At 38.8% G+C, this 26,005-nt stretch overlaps 1 protein-coding gene and 1 long non-coding RNA gene across 2 annotated transcripts in view; one reads left to right on the forward strand and one right to left on the reverse strand.

Moving 5' to 3' along the window:
- The window catches only part of LOC6048699 (acetylcholine receptor subunit alpha-like), a 282,182-nt gene that overhangs the window by 230,980 nt on the left and 25,197 nt on the right, over nucleotides 1–26,005 (forward strand). The window contains 4 exon segments of the mRNA XM_038248068.1: nucleotides 9,486–9,601; nucleotides 10,190–10,358; nucleotides 24,812–24,948; nucleotides 25,250–25,399. Of these exon segments, the coding sequence (XP_038103996.1) occupies nucleotides 9,486–9,601; nucleotides 10,190–10,358; nucleotides 24,812–24,948; nucleotides 25,250–25,399 (572 nt within the window).
- Nucleotides 2,108–3,022, reverse strand: LOC119765024. The gene is made up of 4 exons (XR_005276453.1): nucleotides 2,588–3,022; nucleotides 2,444–2,527; nucleotides 2,299–2,384; nucleotides 2,108–2,241 (listed from the first exon to the last, which is right to left on the reverse strand). It is a non-coding gene; the product is annotated as an uncharacterized LOC119765024 (long non-coding RNA).

The following is a 26,005-nucleotide window of genomic DNA, read 5'->3' on the forward strand; positions in this document are numbered from 1 at the left end:
GAAAATGGTAGGAAATTTTTCATCACGTGGAAAACAAAAAAGGCCTCTTTTGGCCGCCCATCGTTTAGTCTACGAAGAAAAAAGTGCGAAGCACTTAATTTTTCATCTAAAACATCAACATCGACAGATCCAAAATGTTTCATAATAATTCACTTCAGCAGCAAAAAATATGTCACGCTTGAGCTTGAACATAGCCTTCTACTTTGTTTATGTTTACAGCTGTAGTGCAGATGTATTAGTGGGGAGCAGTGGGGAGCTTTCGAAAATCACGTTACGCATTCTGTCTTTTCAGCACCCAGGAAATTATTACAAAAGTTTTTTTTAATAGGTCCTATAAACATATGACACACAATAGTTTATAGGACCTTTAAAAACTAACTCTAGATTTCAGCTCGGCTCGTGTCATCTTGGGGTAGGGCTCGGTTTATCGTCAAAACTATGCATTAGGACAGCAACTCAATCCTTTTTCAACGTATTTAATTGATGCTGGGTAATTATTTAACAAATCACACAAAATCGGGAAAAGTTGCCCCGACCCCTCTTCGATTTGCGTAAAACTTTGTCCTAAGGGGTAAATTCTCCCATTTTCCGTTACTCGACTGTAAAAACTTTTGGAACATGCAATTTTATGGGAAATTTAATGTGCTTTTCGAATCTAAATTAACCCAAAAGGATCATTATTTCATTTAGAACAAAAATTTTCATTTGGAAATTTAGTGTTTTTTTCTAACATTGCAGGGTTGTTTTTTTGGAGTGTAATAATGTTCTACAAAGTTGTAGAGCAGACAATTACAAAAATTTTGATATACAAACATAAGGGGTTTGCTTATAAACATCACGAGTTATCGCGATTTTACGAAAAAAAAGTTTTGAAATAGTTACTTTTTGCAATAGGGGAAATATGCCCATTTTAAGCCTAATAAGCGGTCTTGTTTGAATGATGCTGGATAATCTGGAGTGTTCCTTGAAATTCAGTAAAACCAAGTACACCAACGAGTAGAGCAACTTTTTGTAAACATTTCTGTTTATTTTTACTTTTATTAAAAGTTATGCTATTCCTTTTACAAGCATTTTGAAAAAATATTTCAAAAATGCATTCTAATCAGTCGAGTGCATTGGGCCACGCCCATTTTTGTATTTTCAGCTTAGTTCTTTTTTCCTTCCAACGCTCGTTTGGGTCTGCTTCGTGCTGCCAAAATTGATGAAATTTTGAGCGAACACTCATGAAAAGTAGCATTTATAGAGAAAGTTTCCTGGCAACACCACAAGCGCTGCTGGTGATGTTGGTGGCCACCCTTTGTTCTTTATTTGCCTTCGCTTCTCGCTCGGTTTTCTTCAGCCTTCGATTAGAATGGATGGTCAAAATTGAAACGTCAAAAGACTTAGCGCGTTTGTTTTTTTGATGGCGCTTGCTAATTATTTACATGTTTCGGGATAATTTGTTACGAAACATGCTCATCAATAGAGCGATAAACATCAAAGGATCAACGAGAGCGAGACTTCGGCAGCACCAAAACTAAATAAACTAAAACCCAACAAATTCGACATAAACGTCATATTTTTCCACAAAAAAGCCTTACAAAAAGTGTGTGTGTGTTTCATTTCTTAAGAACTAGCCCAACATGCGCTCATTTCTCGCGCTACTGGCGCGTCTCGCGCTCACTTCTGCCCTTTGGGCTCTTCTTCTTGGGTGCGCACCCTTCTTATTCTAAACTCACGCATGCAGTAAACGCCCGCCTTCTGCTCCGCCTCAGGCAGCTCCCGGATCGGCAACGTTGACGCCGTGTTCACTCCGTCACAGATATACGTGCGTGGCCGCTCCGTCCGTCCGGACTCCTGCGGACGCCCGCGATAGCTTGGCAGGCTGCCCCTCTCTCTCCCGCGCCCTTCACGACCGGTGCCTTACACCGATCGCCCCGCGCCGGTCTACGTTCGCCGTGCCGGCGACAGATGATTCCTCCTGCACTCGATCAGCGCGCCCTCCGTTCGCCCTGGTGAAGGCCAACTCGCTGCACACTCGCCCGCTCTTAACAGCGCCGACCGACCGCTCAGCTTCCGAGCAGATTTTCCAGCGGTACACAAAAAGGGCTCCTGGATCAGGAAGGTTAAAATTAGATCTGAATCACCCACTTTTCTCGATCGCACACTTACTTTGCGTCCCCCTTTTCGTGTGCTTCTTCCAAGTTGTCCTCCAGTTCTTGTCGGACCGCCAGTCGGATTGCGGGATGAGTGGTGCGAGGCCTGGTTAGAGAAGTAGGTTGTTATTGGCTGTTCCGCCAAGAATTACTCAGCACTCACCGGTATGCACGGAGTCGATCTTGGGTTTGTTGCGCCGTGTGTGTGTGCGTGCGATTGTCTCACACCGGCGTTGGGGGATTGCGTGCCTAGGGGCGAAGTGTGGTGTGTTAAATCCTGTTTTGAGCTTTTTTCGAAGCTGACTCACCAAAGAGGCGTGGTGCTCGCTGTTGCTTGGCCGCTGGGCCGTCCTCTGAGCGGTTCGGTACCGCCGATGGTCGCGGGGGCGTGCCTGAGGATGAAATTACCGGATCTTGTAGTTTCGATGAGACAAAACCGTCCCACTTCTTACCGGTCGAGAATGCCGGATCTGGGTCGTTCTTGGCGTGTTGGAAATCCCTCCGGGGACGTCGAACCCTCGATCAGCCGGTGCGATTTCACGTGCAGGCCGTTGTTCCGCCAGCCAATAGCTTTGACCGTTTTTTGCACTCGCGACTTTTCGACGGCCACGCGCGCGCCCCAGTTCCGAACACTTCGTTCACCGCACTTTTCTCCGCCTTCTCGGACCGGCCCACCAATCGCGACCACGTGGAACGAGCAAAAAGGCACTTTTGCAGCAGACGAGAACGACGCGTCCGCACCGAGGCGAGAATTTTTCCTTTTGCTCTCTCTCCCTCAATTGCGGAAGTCGTAGTCGAGGCTGCGTTTGCTGATTGCGTTTCTTGACGTTTGTGCGACGATGGTTTTTCTCGCAGGCGAGTGTTGTCTTCTCTGCTCTTGCGTGTCTTGTTTACACAAAATTGGGTTCAAACTGCACACACATTACAAAGTTGGGTACAAATAATCTAGTCACAATAAATTTTTCAAGTGAGTGACTAAGTAACGGTCAAAAGAACACGTAGCCGGTAGTTGGAAGCAATTTTATATCTGAAGCGCTTTGAAATCGTTAGCGCAAGTGAAAAGATATTGATGGCGACTTTCGTTAAGCAGTTAACCTCTGATCTTGCGTGTGGATGTGTGTGCCACCAAAATGATGAGAAATGGTCTCGCAAAATAGAAATTATGATCAAAAATGCATTAAATTTGATCTTTTTGGCCAGTAAGTGGCATACATTTGCGTGCTTACTCGAGGCGGTGCTGTTGCTGGTAAGTTTACAGCCTAAATAGGTAATATTTTTGGGGCTTTAATCGAACAACAAACTCTCCATATGACGAAGATAGGTTTTTGATTAGAAAGGGTATATTTCCCCAACTCAATTCATTTCAATTCGGTTTATTTGTGAATAATCAAGTTACAATGAGTTCATTAAGGTACATAACAGCGTTTTGAAGTTTCTTTCAGCTGTGTGTTACATCGTAATTCAATTGAAAGTATTATTACTTATAAATATTACCCCTTATGTTTATATATCAAAAGTTGTGTGTGTGTGTGTGTGTGTGTGTGTGTGTGTGTTCACTGCTGTGTGAGTTGGCGCAACGAAACTATTTTTAAGAGTGGCGAAAAAGTTAAGTAACGAAACAAGTACTGTAAAAGTCAATTCAATGCATGGATTGTGATAAAAAAAAAAACAAAATATTTCGATTTTATCTGTGCAGTTCAAGCTGAAAATTAATTTCCGGCCAGGCAAGCTGAATCGTGTCTGCACACATCGCACAGTTTGCAAGAGATCGCTCCCACGTGGCGGACAAGTGCCTTCGGTGGGAGGAAACTAGGGAGGAGGAAATGGAATGAGCTTGTGGTGTTGGTATGCTGGCATTTCAGCATCAACTTCCAGCAAGTGAAAAGGGCAGCTATAACGAGTGGGCTCCAAATATCACGCAATATCGGTGGAAAAATATAAATAATCTCATCAACAAATTGAAACTGTATTGCAAACTTATTTCGCGGCTGAATTCGATAAATAACTAAGTACAGTCACATTTGATTTTTTGCGCCTGAAATTGAACACTTTTATTAGCTTCACAAAAAAAAACGATGGTAATTAACATGCAAAAACATGCACATCACCTTTGTGAGGATAGTTACCTAATATTAGCCAAAACACGTGAAATCGTGTTTATTCAAAAATCTTTTTAACGTGTACGAGTCAACAGAATCCTGAAGGAATGTTACTTGCACATGTCGATACAGAAATATTTTCCTTGGATTATCCGTGACTCAATTAGAAGCTTGAAAAAATAATTATGCGAACGCTAAGTGATTCTTCGAAGACATGCAAAAAAGACTAGCAAAAGTGGGCATAATTGGCACCTCCCTCATCAAGAAAACATTATCATCTTCGCCACGTTTCATCTACCCATCCTAAAGAACAGAGTACCTACTGGAGAACCTACTTACCTTTACGAGGGCGGTAAAACTTTTGGCACCGAGTAAGAACCAGAGCGCCGCCACAGAAAGGAATTTCCACTAAAGTGAAAATGCAATAACGAGAGCGATGAATGGGGACGAAATAAAAATCTCAACACAGACTCCTCACAGCGTCGGATGTTTGATTTTGGCAGTTTTTCCTCTTGAATAAATGGAAAAACCAAGCGCCAAGGCAAACCGAAGAGGTCGCTTCTTTCCGCCACTTCGCAATCTGGTGACGTGATTTTTATTGTCACACCATTTCCGGCTCCGGGTCCACATTACGTCCGTTCCATAAGCTTGCTTTTATGAGAGGCCGGCGTCGTCTTCGGTGTGCCCATGGAACGGGCAACGGACACTACAACTCAACTTGACCCCGACAACGCCCACTTTCACAGTCAGCCCACCGTGACGGCGAACGAACGAAAACGGGACTTTGGGACTGGATTCACTTTCCCCGAGTCCGCCACTAAGAAATCCTCTCCTTCGGTCGGGCTGTTGCAGGCGTGCTGTTGAACTGAACTCAAGAAGGCGCTGAACTGAAATTTGATTGTCGTTTTTTGACTGGTGGTGGCGAGAAGCATTTCCTTGTCGTCACGTTCCTATTTGCTAGACGCGCCAACAGCGGGCCATGCCAGAGGTGTTGACATTCGACATGCTGAACCGTTATTTGTTGCCATTTTCGTTTAGTCGTCGATAGTGCATTACGATGTAAGGTTAGCTGGGGAGACTGGATGAGTTGATTTTTTGAAGAATATGTTCGTCCAAATGCACTTAGAAATTCTTCTGCGTTGAAAATCATTTTCAACATATTTGGGTTTATTAAAAAATCTTAAGATTTTTTGAAAATTTTCGATGCAAACTCTTTTTTTTCGATACAATTTTTGTTTTTGTCAGATCTTAGATTTTTTGAAAACTAGATTGGTGCGCTGGAAGTGGGGACGCGAAGTCGTGATTATTCAGGTTAATTTTTTTGTGTGCTTTTGTGTCGCTGTTCGTATGGGGTGAGTGATTGTGGTAATCGAATAATAGCATCATTGGTGCGCTGGAAGTGGGGACGCGAAGTCGTGATTATTCAGGTTAATTTTTTGTGTGCTTTTGTGCCGCTGTTCGTATGGGATGAGTGATTGTGGTAATCGAATAATAGCATCATTGTAGCGCTGGAAGTGGGGACGCGAAGTCGTGATTGTTCAGGTTAATTTTTTGGTGTGTGCTTTTGTATCGCTATTCGTATGGGGTGAGTGCGTAATTTGTAAAGGTGGTGTAAAAATATTTGGAGTGAAAAGTGTTTTTTTTTTGTGTGGTTTTGGTCATAAATTGTGTGTGTCTTAATTTATTGTTTTGTGATTTTCAAAGCCCTTCCTATATCATCGTTGATCGGAAGGCACGGCGTCGGGTTGGTTTTGTTTAAATTTTTCGAGGTTTTATTTACTTGCGGTGAAAAAGCCATTTCAATATAATGATCGAAAGACGCACTGACAATTTGGATCGTCGAGTTAATAGTGGAGCAAAATAACTGTGTGTGAGTGATTGTGTGTGCTAACCAGAAAGACCTTCCCATAGCACCGTTGCTCGGAAGGCTCGCCGACGGGTCTGTTATGAAAGTCCTCCCCATAGCGCCGTAGCTCGGGAGGCATCGTAAAGCTAATACCTTATCCTACTAACCCAAAAAAAATTAATCACGTGATGCTTGAAGGAGATGCTGTGGATTCAACGGTCTCAAGCGGTATCAACAAGTATATAGCGAAAAACTATGTGCTTGATGAGTCTGCAACTTCAACTATCGGACTAACATTCCTCCGTTTCGTTGAACTGCAGGCTTCTTGGGAGGGCGCCGGTATTGACTAATAAAGTAGGGATCTTCAGAGGTTAAACAGTGAACGGATGGTTGGCTCCCACTGATCATCACTTCGGGTTTTTTCACAAACTTATTTTATTACACCCAGAACTGGACATCGGCATACGAGAGGATAAAAAGCACGATTCGGTAGTAAAATGGTACTTCGGCGGACTGAGAGGATAAATCCCGAAAATACCGAGAGTACTTTACTCATGGGTTCATCTTCAAAAAAAGTTCATGTATTAAAAAATAAAAAGTACCGGTACCGAGACTCGAAACCAAGAACTTCGGCATATTGAACCGTGCCATTGCCGTATGGGCCACCATGGTTCGGTGACTAAGTGGCGGTCATTTGTCCATATAAGCCACTCAATAGGATGAACTGTTCCAATGAACGAATGAACACGCGAGAGGACTATACTCTCGCAAAATAGCACTTTCCTCACGTTTCTTTTCTTGAGGACTATCCCCTCGTTCTTTAACTTTGGGTGTAGAGTTCTCCATTTCGAGTAAATTTACGGGTGCCAATCGACCAAATTCCGTGTGCATCAGGATCTTAAAATCAGTTTTTTTAAGTCGATTTACTTAGAGATTTTCAGTTTCAATTAAACATTGGAATTGTCATTCAGTAAGAATCGAAAAAAACATTACAGTTCCGAGTTTCAACAAGCTCTAGAAATTAATTATTATTATTATTATTTGCAGATGTGGAAAACTATTTCAACATGAAGAAAGAAACCTCTAAGAAATTTATATCTGGATATTGTTACTTAAACATTTTTTTTATTGAAAGCTATTACTCAATGTTATTGAATTCATTCAAATGTAATAGACGCATTCTTTGGGCTGGTATACCAGTGCGATAATTTTAAAACCTAATTTAGTGGGCAAATAAATGTTGTTCTTGGATTACTTTTTTACAACCAACTTTTACAAAACATGAAAAAATTATAAACTTCATTTTCGACGCAAGTGTTAACCGATTATGATGTTTTCAAGCACCTCAATTGCTGAAAACCACCTCCGGAAACTCGAAATATCCCCGGTGGTCAGGAACCATAACGAATAATTTCCCGTCGAATGCAACTGGATGTGTGTGCAACAAATCAAACGGGACCATGCGGTTGACTCTATCAAATTGAGTTGTTTCCATGTACTTTTAAATATTTTTTAACATTCTATACATGCAATTAAGTTCGGTGCCCATTTCTACGCTGGTTAGCGCGAGGTACCTCAGCTTGAATCGACAAGCCCCGCCCTAAATAAGGTTTGCATCAATCGGAATCAAACGTTATTTAGACCTTCTGGACCCTTGTCAAATGAACAAAGACCCAGCGCGTATTTAGTTGGTAGTAACAGTATTCCTAATTTCAGTCATAGCTCACCAAGCTGTGATGACGTAGTGGTTAGCATTTTTGCTTACCAATCCAAAGGATCGAACCCCACCTCGAGCGAATTTGATGTTTCGTTCATGTTCAGTATTTTAAGTATTTCAAAGTCTTAAACTTTCTCGTTGGGAGCAGATGGACATCGAACCCAGGACCATTCGCTTACAAAGCGAACACCGTAACCAGTCAGCCACGGCCGCTCTTTTCCTGCCGAATGCAACTGGGTATATCGAAATTGGTCGCAAAGATACAGCATTAAGAATTTCCGTGAAGTTGCAACGCTAGGAAAACACCATTTTTGTAAAAGTCTGCGTTGTTTACGAAATGTAAAGTTGGTGCATATTTTTTCTAGGGGTTTCTTGGCCGAAATAATCAGATCCGTATTTTTTTGTTTAGTACTTAGGGTCACCTACGCCGTGTTAAGGTGGTTTGAAAAATCCCCGCGCCATGTCAAAAATCTAGTCTGACTTTTGAAAAGGTCGTTTGAAAACTTAAAATGCAGTGCAGGTCTTGGAGCCTATGTCTGAAAATATTTTTATCAGATTCCTCGGGAAATTTTAAATAACAAATAAAAAAAATTGTGAAGTAATAATTACAGGATACCAAGATACATGTTTTGAAAATAAACCTGGGATTTTCAGCGCGCTGCGAGCAAAAATGCAAAAAATGACGAAAATGTTGCTTTCTTAAATTACGATGATTTTTATTGAATTTATTCTTGCTTTGGCAATAATGAGACATGTAACTGTTTTTAAACTTCAGGTACGAATCTTTGAAATATTAAGGGTACACAACAAACGAGAAAGTTCTTCTTCATCTTCCAAGTTTTTTTTAGTATTAATTTAAGTACTCGATCCTGAAACAAAGATTACACTTATTGTACAATAAATTATCAAATTATTTTGTAAAACCTTTGAGTCCAATAAATTGTATCATTAACTCCAACAGTCCCTAAAGAAAACAATTCTTCTAGCAAACCACACACATCACTGCCATTCAATTTTGAAAGTCCCAATCATCACCATATCGTTAGTTGTGTGCTATCTTGTGGCATAGACCATTTTGGTCGAAAATGAGTTAATGATGACGTTTTTCTATACTTAACAAACACTACAAGATGTTTTAACCCGATTTTGGAAACTCGCTTCCGTTTCCCGGATATCGCAATACACACTTGTGACATAGACCAATTTATCATCAAAATGATTGTGCACACTTGTGACACGTCATACATGTTGTTGGAAAATGTGGGCAATTTTTCTTGTTTTCTCACAAATTTATGTACACACATACTTTCTAAAAACAATGCAACCTTTTGTTTATAAAAATATACTGATTAAGTCGATTAAACCATTGATTTGAGCTTATTTTAGTTTGTATGGGAATTCTGTGCACACTTGTGACACGTGCTTTTCAGATTTTTGTTTACATTATTTACTGTATCTTTTAACTGGTGTAACCAAATTAGTTGAAACTTGGAGCGTTTGTTAAGCGATAGTATACGAACCGATTGCTTAAAAAAGTTTGGCTCTATCATTCATAGTTTTGAAATTATTTACCAACAAACTTTAAAAATCGATTTTCTCGAAATGTACTAAATGGTCGTTGTCACAAGATAGCACACAACTGACGATATTGAACCCTGACCACCCGTTTTCTTCTTCCATATTTACAGGTAGATCTTCGTCACATCGATGAAGTTAACGACACCAACGTGGTGGAGGTGGGTGTGGATTTGTCCGAATTCTACACTTCGGTTGAGTGGGACATCCTCGAAGTTCCTGCAGTGAGGTAGGTCTCTTTAATAATTTAAAAATTTTAAAGGTGTTTTTTTTATTATGTTTCTGCACGAATAATTTTTCAGATGTTCAAGAGAAAAGGATGTCCAATAAAACCTTCCCTAACGGCTTTGTTTGTCAAACGAAGAAGAGAAGTGACAGACATTCGGCAAATTGTTAACACGATTTGCCACTCGCTGAATCGTAGCAAATTATTTAAATTGAATTTTATCAAATTTGGACGAGGCTTCTTCTCTTCAGACAGTCAGTGTTGCACCTCCACGTTGAGCTGCCTTCTATTCTACTAAAAAAGTCGATCTTTATGTGCTCTTCCATTTTCATGTTTACCAATTCTGCGAACGCAACCGACTTGTCGTCCTTCCTTTCACTCCCTCTGAATGTGAACTGGGCCTGACTGAATGGTTGGAATGGCGATGGATCCGGAACGTGCCGTACATCATCAACGACAAAACACCTACAACCGTGACCGTGTCACCTCTCTCGGAACATCTGTGACACCTCTCTGGGTGTAACGTGCCGCGCTCTTCTTTCCCCCGGATATCGTTCACAATTCAAATTGCCGCTTTGGCACCTGGAACAGAAATGAAAAATTCTACACATGTTGTGACGAACCGTATCTTGATATCACCTTCAACATAACTATGCGTCGCAAAACACTGTTTTATACCGTAAACTTAATTATTCCTTGCATGGGCATCAGTTTTCTAACGATACTGGTATTTTACCTGCCGTCGGATAGTGGTGAAAAGGTAAGTACCAAGTACAAAGGCATGTTAAGCAATTCAGTATATCAGGTGTGACCACTTGCTGGTTTTCTTGCAGAACTTTACCGAAGAAAATTACCAGTGTATACAGCAATGCAACACTAAGAATACACATCATAACAAAGTGGGACACGGTTGGGGTTTCTAGCAAAAGTGTGTTATTTTTTATGTTTCATTTATCTAATATTTACTAAGCATTTTCAAATTGACCAAATTTGGTTGCCTCTTAGGGCTATGTCACACTTTATCACACTGGCTCCGACCCCCCCTCAAAAAGTACGTCACGTTTTGTCGGACCCCCCTCCCACCCACCCTATATTTAGTTTTACATTTTTTGCATGATTTATTATTTGTTTTTGAAATTCAAAATTATGTCAAGAATGTTTATAATTTTTAATGTTTTCGCTTTGATTTGCCTGGCTGTAAAATAAATATTGCATTTTTTTTCAATTATATGTAATTTTACACCCTTAAATGTGTGTGTAGCCCATGGGAAACCTACTTGACCAAAATGTCAAGCCCATATATGCGTTTATCCTTTCAGCTTAACATCGGTCTAATGGCCGAGTGGGCTAAGGCGCCAGTCCATAATGTTGGTGCTTGGTTTTGAATCCCGTCGGTTGCAACTTTTTTTTTGTATTTACAAAAATCGTACATGCAGTGTGTAATATTAAGTGTCTATTTTGACGAAGGTGATGTGCATAATTTTGCATGCGATTTTACCATCGGATTTTTTGCTGTGTATTGTTACACACACCAAAAAGTGTGAATGTTCCAACTTTTTTGTTGAGGTGATAAAGAAATTTCTCCATGGTATCTGCAAGATTTTTTTTAAGGTAATGGCGTAAGAAACCATTATCAGTGGATTATTAGTGCGATTCGACGCAAACTTCAATAATTCTCCAAACTGCATTTTAGTTAGAGCTTTAACATCGAATACAGATCTTATAAGGGCTACTTTCTACTTTCTGAAAATATAAATTTAACATGATTGTTCAGCAAATATGTGTTATCTTTATTCGAGCCCTATAACAGCCCTTCCTCAGTAAGAAAATTAAAAGCAGAAAAAACAACTTAAAATAAATACTTTTTTACTGCAAACACACCACACCCTGAAACTGTATCGTTTCCTTGGTTTCCCATCGCTTGTTAGGCTTTGTTTACACAAAGTTTAACAAGCAACGATAGTGCAGGGCCGCAGCATCTCTGTTGTTGAGCTTGAAGGCAGGGTGAGGCAGTGAGCAGTATAAATTTAATGCTTATCGCACAGTAGCAGAAATATGTACATAATGATAGTAGATACGTGACCTTGGCCGATGTTGCTGATGCAGTTGGGCGAGGACGCGAAGAAACTGTAATGGTTGAAATACAATGTGCAATCTACACCTTTTAAAGATGTTGAAATCGTCATTGGTCCAAAACATTCAGACAAAACAGGCCGATTCCAATTCTTACAGTACAACATTTTCAGATAAAGTCTTTTTAAACAAGCTTCAGTCAGTTCATTTTTCAGAAAAGGGCAAACGCAATCACAAAATAAGTTTCTGGGTGGTTCAAAGAAAAGAATTGCACAAGTTTTTTTTTTCTATCGTCTTTGAGGAAAACAAAATCTGTCGAAGTGAAAAGTATCTCAAATTGCAAAGGAGGAGAAAAACTATCTCATTTTGTACGCCATACTGCCGCTGATATCTTCACCTGTAGAGGTTTATCTCACAAACCCCGAACAAGCAATCGAAGGAAAAAGAGCTGGAATTTGGCAAACGAACTGCCAGCAGCGAAAATCGAAACGCAGCTCCTGGATCTGTCGCTAGTGTTTGGTGTCATTTTCGCATTTTTCATTTCCATTCAATAGCAACTTCCGTAAACAGCATCAGCGTCGAGTAGAGCAGAGCAGATGTCTCCGACGAGAGCCGAGTAGATAAGTCACCTTTTCTGTGGTGACGTCCGCTATTTCGCATGTTATTCTTTTTATGTTTGCTGGTTCACTGATGGTGGCTGATGCTCCATTTTTCGGAGTTTCCTTTTTTATTGTTATACTTCCACTGAGTTTCCAACAGATATCGTTCCTCTAAGTAGGTTGTTCAGGGCCATGAGCGTGGCATTTTTCAGTTCAGTGGCAGAGCAGGATGCTTTATCACTATACACAGTGTGTACCTGTACAAAACGCCATAACCGACCGTCGCCGCCGAAATAATGTTATCGAATTTTTATGGGTTATAAATCAAAGCTATGGTGGCGAGACTGGCGCTACCATGAAGAGGGGGGGGGGGGGAGGAACTCCAACAACCCTCAAAGATTGCGCGCGCTAACTTTCCCCACTCCTCAACCTTCCAAAAGGGGCCCAGGGCGGCGCCATGATTGAAAGGAAAAACATCATCTTTTCTTAAAAACAGCCATTCATGACTCGAAAATCGAACACAATCTGACTTTGTTGAGAGGGGGCATTATGCTTTTCTCGTTAACTTTTTTACTTTTATTTCGTACCGACAAAAAGGCATTTTTTTGATGTATGGTACTTCTCGGCACGAGATAAAAGCACCTTGCGACCTTTGAAAAGAAACGGGGTTTTTGAGTGAAGTACACCAATTTTTCAAAGAACGTACAAGCGAGAGAAGTCGTTAGCGATTTGGTGCAAAATCAGATTTTTAACGATAAAGTCGATAGCGAGTTAGCAGAATTCTTTTGGACTCAGAATAAAATGTTGGTGCTTGTGTGGGGACTGCACTGGATATTCTCGCCTTGTTTGGCTGAACGGATTGTGGCCGGGATTTTTTTTATTCAGTCCAGTTTTGGGTCATATAGCATGATATTAAAAACTAGCTTAATCCACCTATGTGGTTGGAGCCTTCCTCACTCTTTATCAACGTTTAATGTGTTTGGACACAAATTCATCTGTTTTTTAGATCCGAAATAAAAAAGTACATATCGTCATCTGGGGCGAATTGGGACAGCTGTTTTAGCCTTGTTACTTTACAATATTTGGATATTTTTTATTCGTTTCGGATTGAACAGACACAGAACATCAAAAATAGTGTATCGTTTTCCAAATGTCAAGCTTTTAAGTGCTCTAAAAACTGCTCTCCTTTTTCAGACTGTAGTCCCGATTCGCCCCAGATGACGGTAAATATTACTTAGGTGGTCATAACTCACGACACCCGACCATGGGACAATGAAACAATGGAAATGCTTAATAATACCTTTCTCTGGTATCAATACTAAATGTTGGTATTCCTGGACCCTTTAAAATTTGTCTTGAGGATTATGCAAGAGCAAAATTTTGTATCATACCAATTTAAGGTATTGTTTTGATATTGCAAAATTTGTCAAAGGTCGGACACCACATTTTGGTATTCTTTTGGTATCACAGTATTTTATCAAATTCTTCCGAAACTATGGGAAAATTTCGACCAATGTTGACAAAATAATTGATTTTGCGCTAAAATTATGTCTCAAAGCGAATGCTTTCATTGAAAACGGGAAATTTCAAACTTGATTTTAAACATTTTTGATATACCACCTAAACTAGACCTGAAATTGGGGAAAATTTTCTAAGTCAGGATACAATATTTTGATAATTAAGTGTTTTAACAAATTCCTCTGAAAATATGGGAAAATTTTGACCAATGTTGACAAAATAATTAATTTTGCTCTGAAACGATGTCTCAAAGCGAATGCCTTTATTGAAAACCGAAAATTTCAAACTTGATTTTAAACATTTTTGATATACCCCCTAAAGAAATAAATGAAAATTGTCTAGGTCAGGACACCACATTTTGGTATTAAAGTCAAGTTCCTCTGAAACTATGGGAAAATTTTGACCAAGTTTGACAAAATAATAAATTATGCTTTAAAATGACTTGAAACCCAAAAATTTTTAAACAAATTTTAATTTTTTTTGATATAACAGGGACCAAAATGCCTAGTAATAGATAGTAAAATACCACGAAATCATACCAAAGTCTTGTATGTGGAAGGGCACAATACCAAACCATGTTATTCCAAGGGTAAAATAATAACTCAAAATAAAACCATTTCAATATCAAGTAGAGGTCTTCTGGATTTTTGAAGATTGCTTGAATACCAAATCTTGGTATTGCCATGGTTTTATATTTAGGCACATTTTGGTCGCTGGTATTTGCACAAGTAATACCAAAATTTTATATTTTCATGCAATTTTTTAGTGCAGCAGTTGCAGTTAGTAAAAAAACGGTAATGATCCATATGCAACAGCCAAATCTACTCACCTGATGATTCCATGTTGTTCTTAGTGATATTCTTCACCACATCGAATATATTTGTCATTAATGAACGCCTTGTGCTTAAAGTCCTCGAAGCTTCGGAAAAATATCAAGATTGAAAAATTAGTGTTATTAAAATGAAACTGGATTGAAATTCACCAAAATTCAATAATCTGTCGATTGACTCGTTTTTCAAAGTAATTGGTTATCCCGACTTAGAGAAATTTCAACGATTTAAAAAAATCTTAATGCCCAAGTAATACCAAAAATTGGTATTCCCGTGTTATTTACCCCTGCTCGGGCAGGGTTATCAAATCTTCAATTTGATGACTCGTTGGAAAGGTCTTTCGATAACCTAACCAACGATGGATCCGGACATAGTTAACACACACGTTCAAAAAAGTTCATAAATACCGCTTAGGTGGTCATAACTCGAGACAGGGTTGCCAGATCTTCAATGTTTTAAACTCGTTGGAAAGGTCTTTCGATAACCTAACAAACGATGGGTTGGATGATGAATCCGGACATAGTTAACATACATTTAGGTGAGAAAACACATTTTTACACATAACTTTTGAACTTAAAACAATTCAATAGCGCAGTATGAGACCTTAAACCAAGTCGAATGAGACTCTGTGTAGTTTCATCAAAACCGGGTCAGCCAGTGCTGAAAAACTTGGCAAGAATTTTGGTCATATATAGTCGATAGGTATGCATGAGGGTGGGTCTCCGAGCTTTTAATAAAAATTTAATTTTCAGAGCAGGATTATAGCCTTACTTCAATGAGGAAGGCAACATTGTAAGTATTCTTTCACAAACGAAATAAAAAAGGGTGGATATAAAAAAAGATGGATTTCAGATTACCATAATAATTCCGGCTCGAATGTATTTTTTAAACAAAAAAACATGCTAACTTTCCATAAAGCGTTTTCTTGCTTTGGAACAGTTGAAAAAGATGTTGAAGCATGCACCCAAAGTTAAACTCCATGCGGAAAGTCCTTTCGAAAAAATCGAGAGGAAAGTACTTTTTGGCGAGAGTAAAGACTTCTCGCACTACAACAACAACAAATCGTGTTCATTCATTCATCAAAATTGTTCATCCCATTGAGCGGCTTATATGAACAAATGACCGCCCCAGAATAACAGAACCGTGGTGGCTGATACGGCAAAGGCGCAGTTTAATATGCCGAAGGTCTCGAGTTCGAATCTCGGTATCGTCGCTTTTATTTTTGAGGGGTGATTTTTTTGGAAAATGAACCCACGAATTAGGTACTCTCGGTAATTCCGGGATTTATCATCTCTGTCCATCCACAGTGCCATTTTACTACCGAACCATGCTCTTTTTATCCTCGCGTATACCGATGCCCAGTTCTGGGTGTACCTTTGAAAGAAACGTACAATAAATAAATATGAAAGCTTTGGATACACAGAAAAAAATGATGGTAATTTTATCAGGGAATAGTGACACATTTTGTGTCAACATTACATAAAAAATGCTGAATTAGCATCAGTTTCAGGTGAATATTAATCAGGTTCACATTTTTACTCATTTTTAGGTAACATTACTCAAAAAAGAGGCAATATTCAACCTACCAAATTTTCAACATTCCAAAATTAAAACTTTTTTTTGCTGTGTATCGTTAACCTATGACCTATGACAAATTTAATGAACCATTTGAATGCACTGTGCGGAAAGTTCTGGGACCTCAAGACGGATCCAAAGACACGAATCCGGACCAAATCGGTTTAGGGTATTTGTCCCTATTTTGGGCCTAGTACCTATTTTGGGTCTAATTCAACAAAATTGAGCATTTCACCAAATCTGGCAGGGATCTGCCACTTGAGAATGATTCATGCTGTCATTATCTTCATTTTGGTGGGCAAGAATAATACACTTTTTCCTCTTGAATTAGAAATAATGCAATAAATATATCACTCTTCACTTTTTTCTTAGCAAATTGCAACTTGCCCATTAGGTCCAAAATTTTCACCACTTTTGCTTACCGCTTCTTGGCACTCAGCGTCAAAACGTTCATCGCTCAGCACATGAATGAGAGCCGCCCCCCGAATCTCCAACCACCGGCAATATGTTTTTATGGGTGTTTGCACAATCCCATTGCAAAAACAATCACTAAACTGCCACCAAATCAATAAAATATCTGATTAAAGTCTCTCGAAGAGAATGGCTGTATTTTCAGTCCATTTGACACTTCTACAAATTGTGACAGTGTGTGCGCTTTTCACAAGTTACAGTCTTTCTTGCATATTACGGGCTTGTTGTTTGGCTACGCAAAAAGAATGATATAAATCATGTCCATGCTAATTATGCACGTAATGCAAGTTAAATCAATCATTCTTATGTTTATTTGTGACTGAAAACCTCACAATGATTTGGCATATTTGTCGACCGAATTTGTGCGGCTGTACTGTAGGAGTCGGGGCTGAACCGTACGTCAAAAAAGTTCACAAGTTCAGCTTCTAGATTTCAACCAATCAGAAGGTAGGCCGAAAATATGCACAAAGAAGGTCGTATGCTAGGAGCAATATCCCCAAAATATGGGCAAAAAGTGTTTTAGTTTTTCGTGCTTTTACAGCGATATAAGGTATTTTGTATTAAAATGTTGATAATGTATGAGCTTAAGCATTCAAAAACCAACTTATTCATGAATACATCAAATTAAAAGTAGTAGACCCAAAATAGGGACAAATACCCTGGTCCGTTTACGTCATACGCAAAGATATCGTCTGTTGTGTGTTATCTTGTGACAACGACCATTTTGTTTTTTTTTTTTTTTGAGAAAATCGGTTTTTCAAGTTTGAAGGTATATATTTTTAAAAATATGATTGATGGAGTCAAAATCTGGAGTTTTTTTTAAATGGTCCAATAAACCAAATTTCCAGTTTTTGCTTTTTGGGTGTTTTTGAAACCGTCTTGAGTCAGGGGTATTGAAAAACACCCAAAAAGCAAAAACTAAAAAATTGGTTTATTGGACCTTTTCAAAAAAAACTTTAGGAGCCACAAAAATATTTACTTTTTTATTAAGGGTCAGAACCACGCACCACCAAACTTTGGAGCAAAAAGTTCAATAATTACATCGCGGATTTATGCTTGCGTAATGAAAACCCAAGAAATATTTCCCGAGCACGCAATCCCTAATTCAACCACGTAGATCAGAATCCTTCCGTAAGACGCAAGAGCCAGAATCCGACCAGAATCAAGAAGCTCTGACCCAAACGACCAACCATCAAATCGCATCGCGTCATTCAGCCGCGGCCGGCACGGGAAACCGCCATCAATCGCGTTAACGATTCCGTCAATTACCGATATTCATTATAAAACAGCAAACCTCTCCGCTTATTAGCCGCACCGTGATGGGGTGAGGCACTAGTAGGAAATATCTCTTCTGGAAGAAGCGTCTAATTCAGGGCCGCAAGCCATCATCGACGGAGCGGGTTCACCGGTTGTGTTTGTTTTTAAGTACTTTCCAGTTTGGTTCAGGGGGGGGGAGAGAGAGAATGGAGAAGGGGGTGAAATTAAGGAAGGAAATGAACGAAAGGGGAAGAGCAACATCATCAGCATGCTATCAGCATTATCATCACCATCCCGGCAACGAAAGTGTAGCATACCCTGGATGCTGTCGATACTCAGTTGCATAAAAAGGACTAATTTATATAAAACAAAATATAACCTATACAAACACACACACAATCTTGTCTGTAACGGGTCAATAAAAACTGGTTTTAGATTTTTTAATATTTCCAAAACTTTAAAGCTTACCGTGATGTTACATAATAATAAAATAATCCAAGAAATGTAAAGGCTTAAATATTATTTCAGGAAGCATAAAACAAGGTTTGAACAAAAAGTTTCAAAGATTTTTTTTAAAAAGTAAAAAAAAAGAATCTGCAACTTTGTGCAACTGAGTTTTGTTATAAAGAGCAGCTCTTTCCCGGATGACCTCCTTCTCAGACTGAATGGTGCTCGATACTGCGCCCCGTTCGGAATATCCATCACGAGAATGTTCATAGTAATACGATACACTCTCCTGCTCCTCTCTCAGGGCCTAGTGTTGAGAGGCGCAATCTCGTAAATTATTTAATTATAATTGAACTTCCCGTCGCTCTTGCATCACTGAATCCTTTGGATCAAAGCTCAGCGATGGCTGGCTGACGATTAGAGAGCTCTGACGCTGCTGGGCAAGTAGGGTAAAACGATCCGGGGTGTTGTGGTGGCGTAGTGGGAATGTCCATAAATCACGAGGTCCTGGGAAGAGAAGCGGTTTCAGCGAACGCCGGATTGTTTGTTTATGATCATCGGAATTTATATGACAGGTACTTAAAAAAGATCATATTGCACGCAACGACAATAAAATTAAAGAGAGATTTATTGATATGTCTCATTTAGCTGACGAATCAGCTTTATTGGTTTCAAATTGTTATTAAATTTTTCATTTATAAATTCAATCAATTCGAGTTCAAATCCACATTCTAAACGACATCCACGTTCTTCAAGCATGACCCACAACCGGAGATTACTAGTGCGGAAACTGGTGGCGATGATGATGATGATGGAGATGACGATAATGAAAAGGAGGCCAATCCGGTCTCTGGTTGAATGGTTTCAACTTTTCACCAACAGCCTTCCACAAAGCGACGGCTTTGGTTTTAGTTGGCGGGATTCTCCTCAGACCTGCGAAAAAATTAATTATTTAGTACCCTTGCAGCAGGCATCATCAGCCTTCAACTCCTCTTCAGCAGCAACGGATGCCAGGCGAAATGTGTCACAGCATCCGTAATCATCGTGGTGAGAAGCACTTGAGCATCGCCATGCCACCTAATCCGAGGAATTGTTTGTCATCAAAAGTTAATTAGGCGTGTGTAATGGTGAAACCAAGCAGGCGGTAAATGTCATTCGGTTTAGCGGAAAAGCTTAGCCAGATTTCACGATTACTAACCTATTTAGTTGAGTTGGAGAAGATTGTTTTGTAATTGATTTAAATGGGTGAAAATTTGGGAAGATGATTCTGTTTGGATGTGTTTCTCTCTAGGTAGCTGTCTCATATTCTATTCAGCTTAAATTTATTTGACTTCATTGGTTTCATACGCATTCTCATGGCGTGGCATATATTTCACGTGCCCTTTGGATTTTCAACAGTTATATATTTTTGGGCTGGTGCCTTTGTCCGCACCAAGGATAAGTATTACATGACACATTTTGGGGAAGTGTTTAACAACCATATTACCATGATTTGGGTTATTAATATTTCTTTGCACAATATTTAATATATCATATTTTTGACGAATTCATTCAAAACTGTTGTCCATGTTTAGTTTCGATTCACCCCAGTTGACGCCATGGGTTTTACATTTTTTGAATTTATAATCACGTAAATACTGACCAAAGTTAATACAATAAATAAATGTAATAATTATTTAATTCGGTTTTATTTGTGAATAATCAAGTTACAATGCGTTCGTTTAGGTACATAACAGAGTTTTGGTGATCCTTTCAGCTGTGTTTTACATCGTAGTTCAATCGAAAGTATTATTACTTATTACTATGGACTAGACAAGAGTAAGAAAAATTTATCAAAAAAAAAATTACAGAAGATGTCATAATTATACAGTATGTAAAAAAAGTATTTACACCCCTTGGGCACTATGCACATTTTGTGATGAAACATGTAAAAAATTTAAAGTTTGACAGGAACCTGGTACTAAGATGAAACTCATGCCAAACATTTTGCTACAAAAAGCTCATGAAAAGATGATTTCTATAAAAAGTTATATAACAAATACTATTACGAAAATAAAAAAGGTGCAAAAAAAGTTTGTACACCTTTCGAAAAATTAACATAAATAATGTTATTTGTTGACAAATCACCATAAATCCAGTATCCCAACTCCAAATAGGCATCCTTGACTGATTAAAAAAAGAATTTGGATTGAATATAAAGTTTACTAACTACTTAGTATAAAAGTTTATATAACTCTGGAAATTCTATATAAAACTTATCTAAACTTAATTTTGCAAACTTTTGATTCAACTAAATGTCAATATATTACCATAAAATTGCTAAATAAACATTTTGGAGTGGGTATTAGAGTGTAACAAAAATGACTTTTTGGCGGGCATTCAAGGGTTTGTTCCAGTGGGCATACTAAGCCTAAATCCAAAATATGAGCTTGATTGAACGTAACAGGAGCTGGCGCTCCGCCTTTCAATTTTAAATGGGATTTAACCCGTAAAAAATGATTTTTTTCAAAAATGTCACTTTTTTAGGCATTTTGGCCACTGAAGCGTTTATTTTCAACATCATTGGCGTGTAGGCCAGATCCTTGCGCATCTTTTGGTATATATAACATTGACATTTGGAGCACCCTGGAGTTCGGTACAGGCCTTCAAAGTTTGGCATTTTTTCGAAAAATCGGTCCCGGCAAAAAAGATATGCGTCGCGCCTCGCGACGCCCTAGACGCCATTTGATTTTGCCGGGACCGATTTTTCGAAAAAATGCCAAACTTTGAAGGTCTTTACCGAGCTCCAGGGTGCTCCAAATTTCAATGTTATATATACCAAAAGATGCGCAAGGATCTGGCCTACACGCCAATGATGTTGAAAATAAACGCTTCAGTGGCCAAAATGCCTCAAAAAGTGACATTTTTGAAAAAATCTTTTTTTACGGGTTAAATCCCATTTAAAATTGAAAGGCGGAGCGCCAGCTCCTGTTACGTCCAATCAAGCTCATATTTTGGATTTAGGCTTAGTATGCCCACTGGAACAAACCCTTGAATGCCCGCCAAAAAGTCATTTTTGTTACATCCTAGTGGGTATAACACCGTTTTGGGGGTATTTGTATCGATAGAATAGATTTTTCGTTGGAATTTCGTACCAACCCGGAATTACGTCGTAGGAAAATCCGCCGGCATCCGAACCGGTCCACGATTCACAAGTTAACCTGTGTGGAATCGGAAAGGGCATAAAATTTCCGATCTTTTGATACCCAAACATCTAGGTTTTCTTTAAAACCTACGTTTTTAAATACCTAAGCAAAAACGTTGTTATGGTTTCGTTTGAGCAACCTGCCAAAAATGTATGGAATTTCGTAATTTTTGTTCTCGTGGATCAAACTTACTTTTTGCCCAGGTATTTAAAAACGTAGGTTTTAAAGAAAAAGTAGATGTTTGGGTATCAAAAGATCGGAAATTTTATGCCCTTTCCGATTCCACATAGATTGACTTGTGAATCGTGGACCGGTTCGGATGCCGGCGGATTTTCCTACGACGTAATTCCGGGTTGGTACGAAATTCCAACGAAAATCTATTCTATCGATACAAATACCCCAAAACGGTGTTATACCCACTCCAAAATGTTTATTTAGCAATTATATGGTAATATATTGACATTTAGATGAATTAAAAGTTTGCAAAATTAAGTTTAGATAAGTTTTATATAGAATTTCCAGAGTTATATAAACTTTTATACTAAGTAGTTAGTAAACTTTATATTCAATCCAAATTATTTTTTTAATCAGTCAAGGATGCCTATTTGGAGTTGGGAGAATGGATTTATGGTGATTTGTCAACAAATAACATTATTTATGTTAATTTTTTGAAAGGTGTACATACTTTTTTTGGTGGGTCTCGTGGCGCAGGGGTAGCGGCTTCGGCTGCCGATCCCGATGATGCTATGAGACGCGGGTTCGATTCCCGCCTTATCCACTGAGCTTCTATCGGATGGTGAAGTAAAACGTCGGTCCCGGTTTCTCCTGTCTCGTCAGAGGCGCTGGAGCAGAAATCCCACGTTAGAGGAAGGCCATGCCCCGGGGGGCGTAGTGCCAATAGTTTCGTTTTTTTTACATACTTTTTTTGCGCCTTTTTTTATTTTCGTAATAGTATTTGTTATATAACTTTTTATAGAAATCATCTTTTCATGAGCTTTTTGTAGCAAAATGTTTGGCATGAGTTTTTGAACAAAACGTAGTACTAGGTTCCTGTCAAACTTTATTTTTTTTACATGTTTCATCACAAATTGTGCATAGTGCCCAAGGGGTGTAAATACTTTTTTTACATACTGTATATGACTTATTTTTTTCAGCTTTTACCAATATTGTAGTTTCTATCAAAATGTTTAGGCCTCTTTTTAAACTAGTTGGCCATATTCTTTAATAATCTACAAAAACCCAAATCCTTTTTTTTTAATAAAATTATTTTCAATAGGTCCTTTTTGGTACTGGGATCTGGTAAGGACCGAGTCGGCTATTGTAATTATAGTTTTCTTAAGGCTAAGAGAAACTAGAAAACCCAAATCATTGTTGGTTTTAATTCGTCCTGGATAATCTGGTCTGCAACTAGCGTGAAACGTATTAGAGATCTCAATATTAATTGAGTAATTGAAAGACGCAACTTTTGGTACCCAGACATGTATAGGTCATCGCTGAAATTTTTAAGTTATCGCAGTTTTAGTGAAAAAAGTTGATTTTTTGCCGATTTCATCATTTTCCTGTTTTTGTGCGCGGCGCGTCGAAAAACTTATTTTCAAAAAATCATATCTTGGAAACGTACGGTTCGACATCGCCAATTTTTTAAAATGTTATGTAAAATTTTCCGAGGAATCCGATAAACATATTTTCAGACATAGGCTCTTTGGTCCAGACACGGTCAAAACGCCATTTTAAGTTTTCATACGACTTTTTCAATAGTTAAGCTAGATTTTTGGAACTTCGTACTATTTTTCTCAAATAGCCAAACTCATCACCTTTCTTTTGCGTCTAAGACAGCTAAAATCGGATGAAATGGCGCGGATATATGATTTTTCGAAAAAAGTGATTTTTGCGAAAAATGACAAAAATTGCCATTTTTCGAACCACCCTAGCAAGATGTAGGTCACCCTAATGGCCAAACAAAAAAATACGGGTCTAATTATTTTGGCCGAGGAACCCCCAGAAAAATGTTGAGCCCGATCGGAGAACTTTTTTTTCGGTTTGGGCTCTTTTCAAATGGAATTGCTATATATATAATTAATTTTTCTATTAAGAAGCAGGATTTGTATAGTTTGCTCGATTTGTTCTCTAGGTCGTATCGAAACTTCCAGTTTTCAAACTATTGTTAAAAAATAGTTTCTGCAACAAGTAGCGAAAAGAAGTTTTTTTCAGCACGAGTCGAACATACAAAGAGTGCTGCAAAAATCAAGTTTGGCAACGGTTTACAACATTTATTGCAATTCCGAAAAACGCTTTTTGAATGGAATTTTATGTCAAATGTTAGGGGGTGGGTCCAAATATACAAATTGCTCAAAGAATGAATAACATCATCTTGTTACCTTATTTTCAATGACTTCGAAAATATTTCCATCAGGGCCGAGTTTTAACTCCAAATTACCTGTGATGTGCTGAAAACTGAAAAAATCATAAGGTTTCATATACAACTGCATTAATCTGAATTACTCAAATTTCGACTAATGACCTTTATGTCAAAAAGATCAGTCTGATTACACACCGATCATCGCCCTTACTCCTCTGATAACATAAATCTCTCACTTTGGGATTTAACCTAATTTTCGAGTCTTATTTGTTTTGATATCTCGTAAAGAGCCAATCCAAAGTCCCAACTCTGCCCGCCGGCAATTAAACTTGAGTTGAAGAAAACTGCGAAAGGGATTTGGGGCTGCTGCTGCACCCCAAAAATTAAACAGCAATAAAAAATATATCGCCACATCAGCATAAAGGCCAATTTCGTTATCGTACTTTTGGGATCTCGTGATCTCGGCTCGCTATCAACCCATCAATCTGGCAATAAACGGCTTTCGTTGCTGCTTCTTTTAGGGCTGCTGCAGCACAATTCGCATTGTTAAAAACTTCCCTGCTCAATAGACAGATGCCATAAAATGATTACAGCAACAGACATTTTCCTCTGTGTCTTGATGACCTTTCTCGTCGTTTGTCGTTCTGCCAGCGAGCCAGCAAGTGGCGCTCGCGACCACACCAAAGGAATAACCACCAGCCTTCAAAGATATACAGCGAATGAGGCTGGCTGGCTATAACAAAAATAAGAAGAAGAAAAACCCCTCTGCCAGTCACATTTATACAACAACTCACTCTGAGCTGCTTCGAAGCATTTCATTTATTCGATAAAACGTAATTACATTTCCGTTTTCATTTTCTCTCATTTCATTTCCGGTCTCACTTTTTCTTTTTTTTAAGGTATCGTTAAGCATATCCATCCTGCTCTCGTTGACTGTGTTCTTCTTGCTGCTGGCGGAAATCATTCCACCGACGTCACTAGTGGTGCCACTGCTGGGAAAATTCGTACTCTTCACTATGATCCTCGATACGTTCAGGTAAGCCGATTTACTCCCGCAATTTCCAACCTTGCAAACCTGGCCCCAACCAGCAGAGGGAATAAAGAACGTCTGCTGGCTTTTCTTGGTCTGGGGTGGGAAAATGTATGTACTCCCCAGTACACACAAATAATTAATTTTATTTTACGCCTAATTGAATTTCTTCGTCCAACGAGGGAAGGCGATTCATCGGTTCTTTCACGTGGGGGTCCAGTCAAAAGAAAAAATTTTCGCCCACTTAATCACGTTAGTTTGGGGTCAATTAATGTAGCACCTTTCGTTTCCTTTTCCGCCCTTGCAGTATATGTGTCACCGTGATTGTGCTCAACATTCACTTCCGATCGCCACAAACGCACACGATGGCTCCGTGGGTGCGCACGATCTTCATCAACCATCTGCCGAAGCTGCTGGTGATGCGCCGTCCAATTTACCAGCCGCTGCACCATTTTAGGTAAGCGTTTTGCATTGTTAGTGTACCTTTTGTTTATTGTTTACAATATAAATCTGAAAAAATCAGAGCAGGAATATGAATAAAACTAAGTATCGTTCTTTATTATTAGGGACCATCCATAAACCACGTGGACATTTTTTTGGAAATCTCAACCCCCACCTTCCTTCGTGGACATTGTCCATAAAAAAAACTTGTTTGTATGGTGCGTGGACAATCGCCAATCAATCTGTGGTCTTAGAACTTATGTATTATTTGTTTAAAAACAGAAATAAAATTTGCACTGGCCGAAAATGTTTATAAAAGTTTGAAATTTTTATTTACATTTAAAATATGTTTTCCCTTAAACCTGTACAGATTTCAGATTGTTTTTATTTTAGACTTATATTTACATATTTTTGTGTTTTGAAAAAATATTGTTATTACCTCCTGATTCTTCGACCTATTATTGAAGGGAGGGAGGGGGAAACGAAATAATCTTTAAAAAACTAACTTAATCCACCTATGTGGTAGGTGCCTTCCTCACTCTTTTCCAACAATCGGTGATCTGTGATATGATGGGCTTGGACACAAATTTCGTCTAATTTCGTTAAGTTCCGGAATACAAAA

This window comes from Culex quinquefasciatus, chromosome 1, assembly GCF_015732765.1.
Source record: "Culex quinquefasciatus strain JHB chromosome 1, VPISU_Cqui_1.0_pri_paternal, whole genome shotgun sequence".
NCBI lineage: Eukaryota > Metazoa > Arthropoda > Insecta > Diptera > Culicidae > Culex > Culex quinquefasciatus.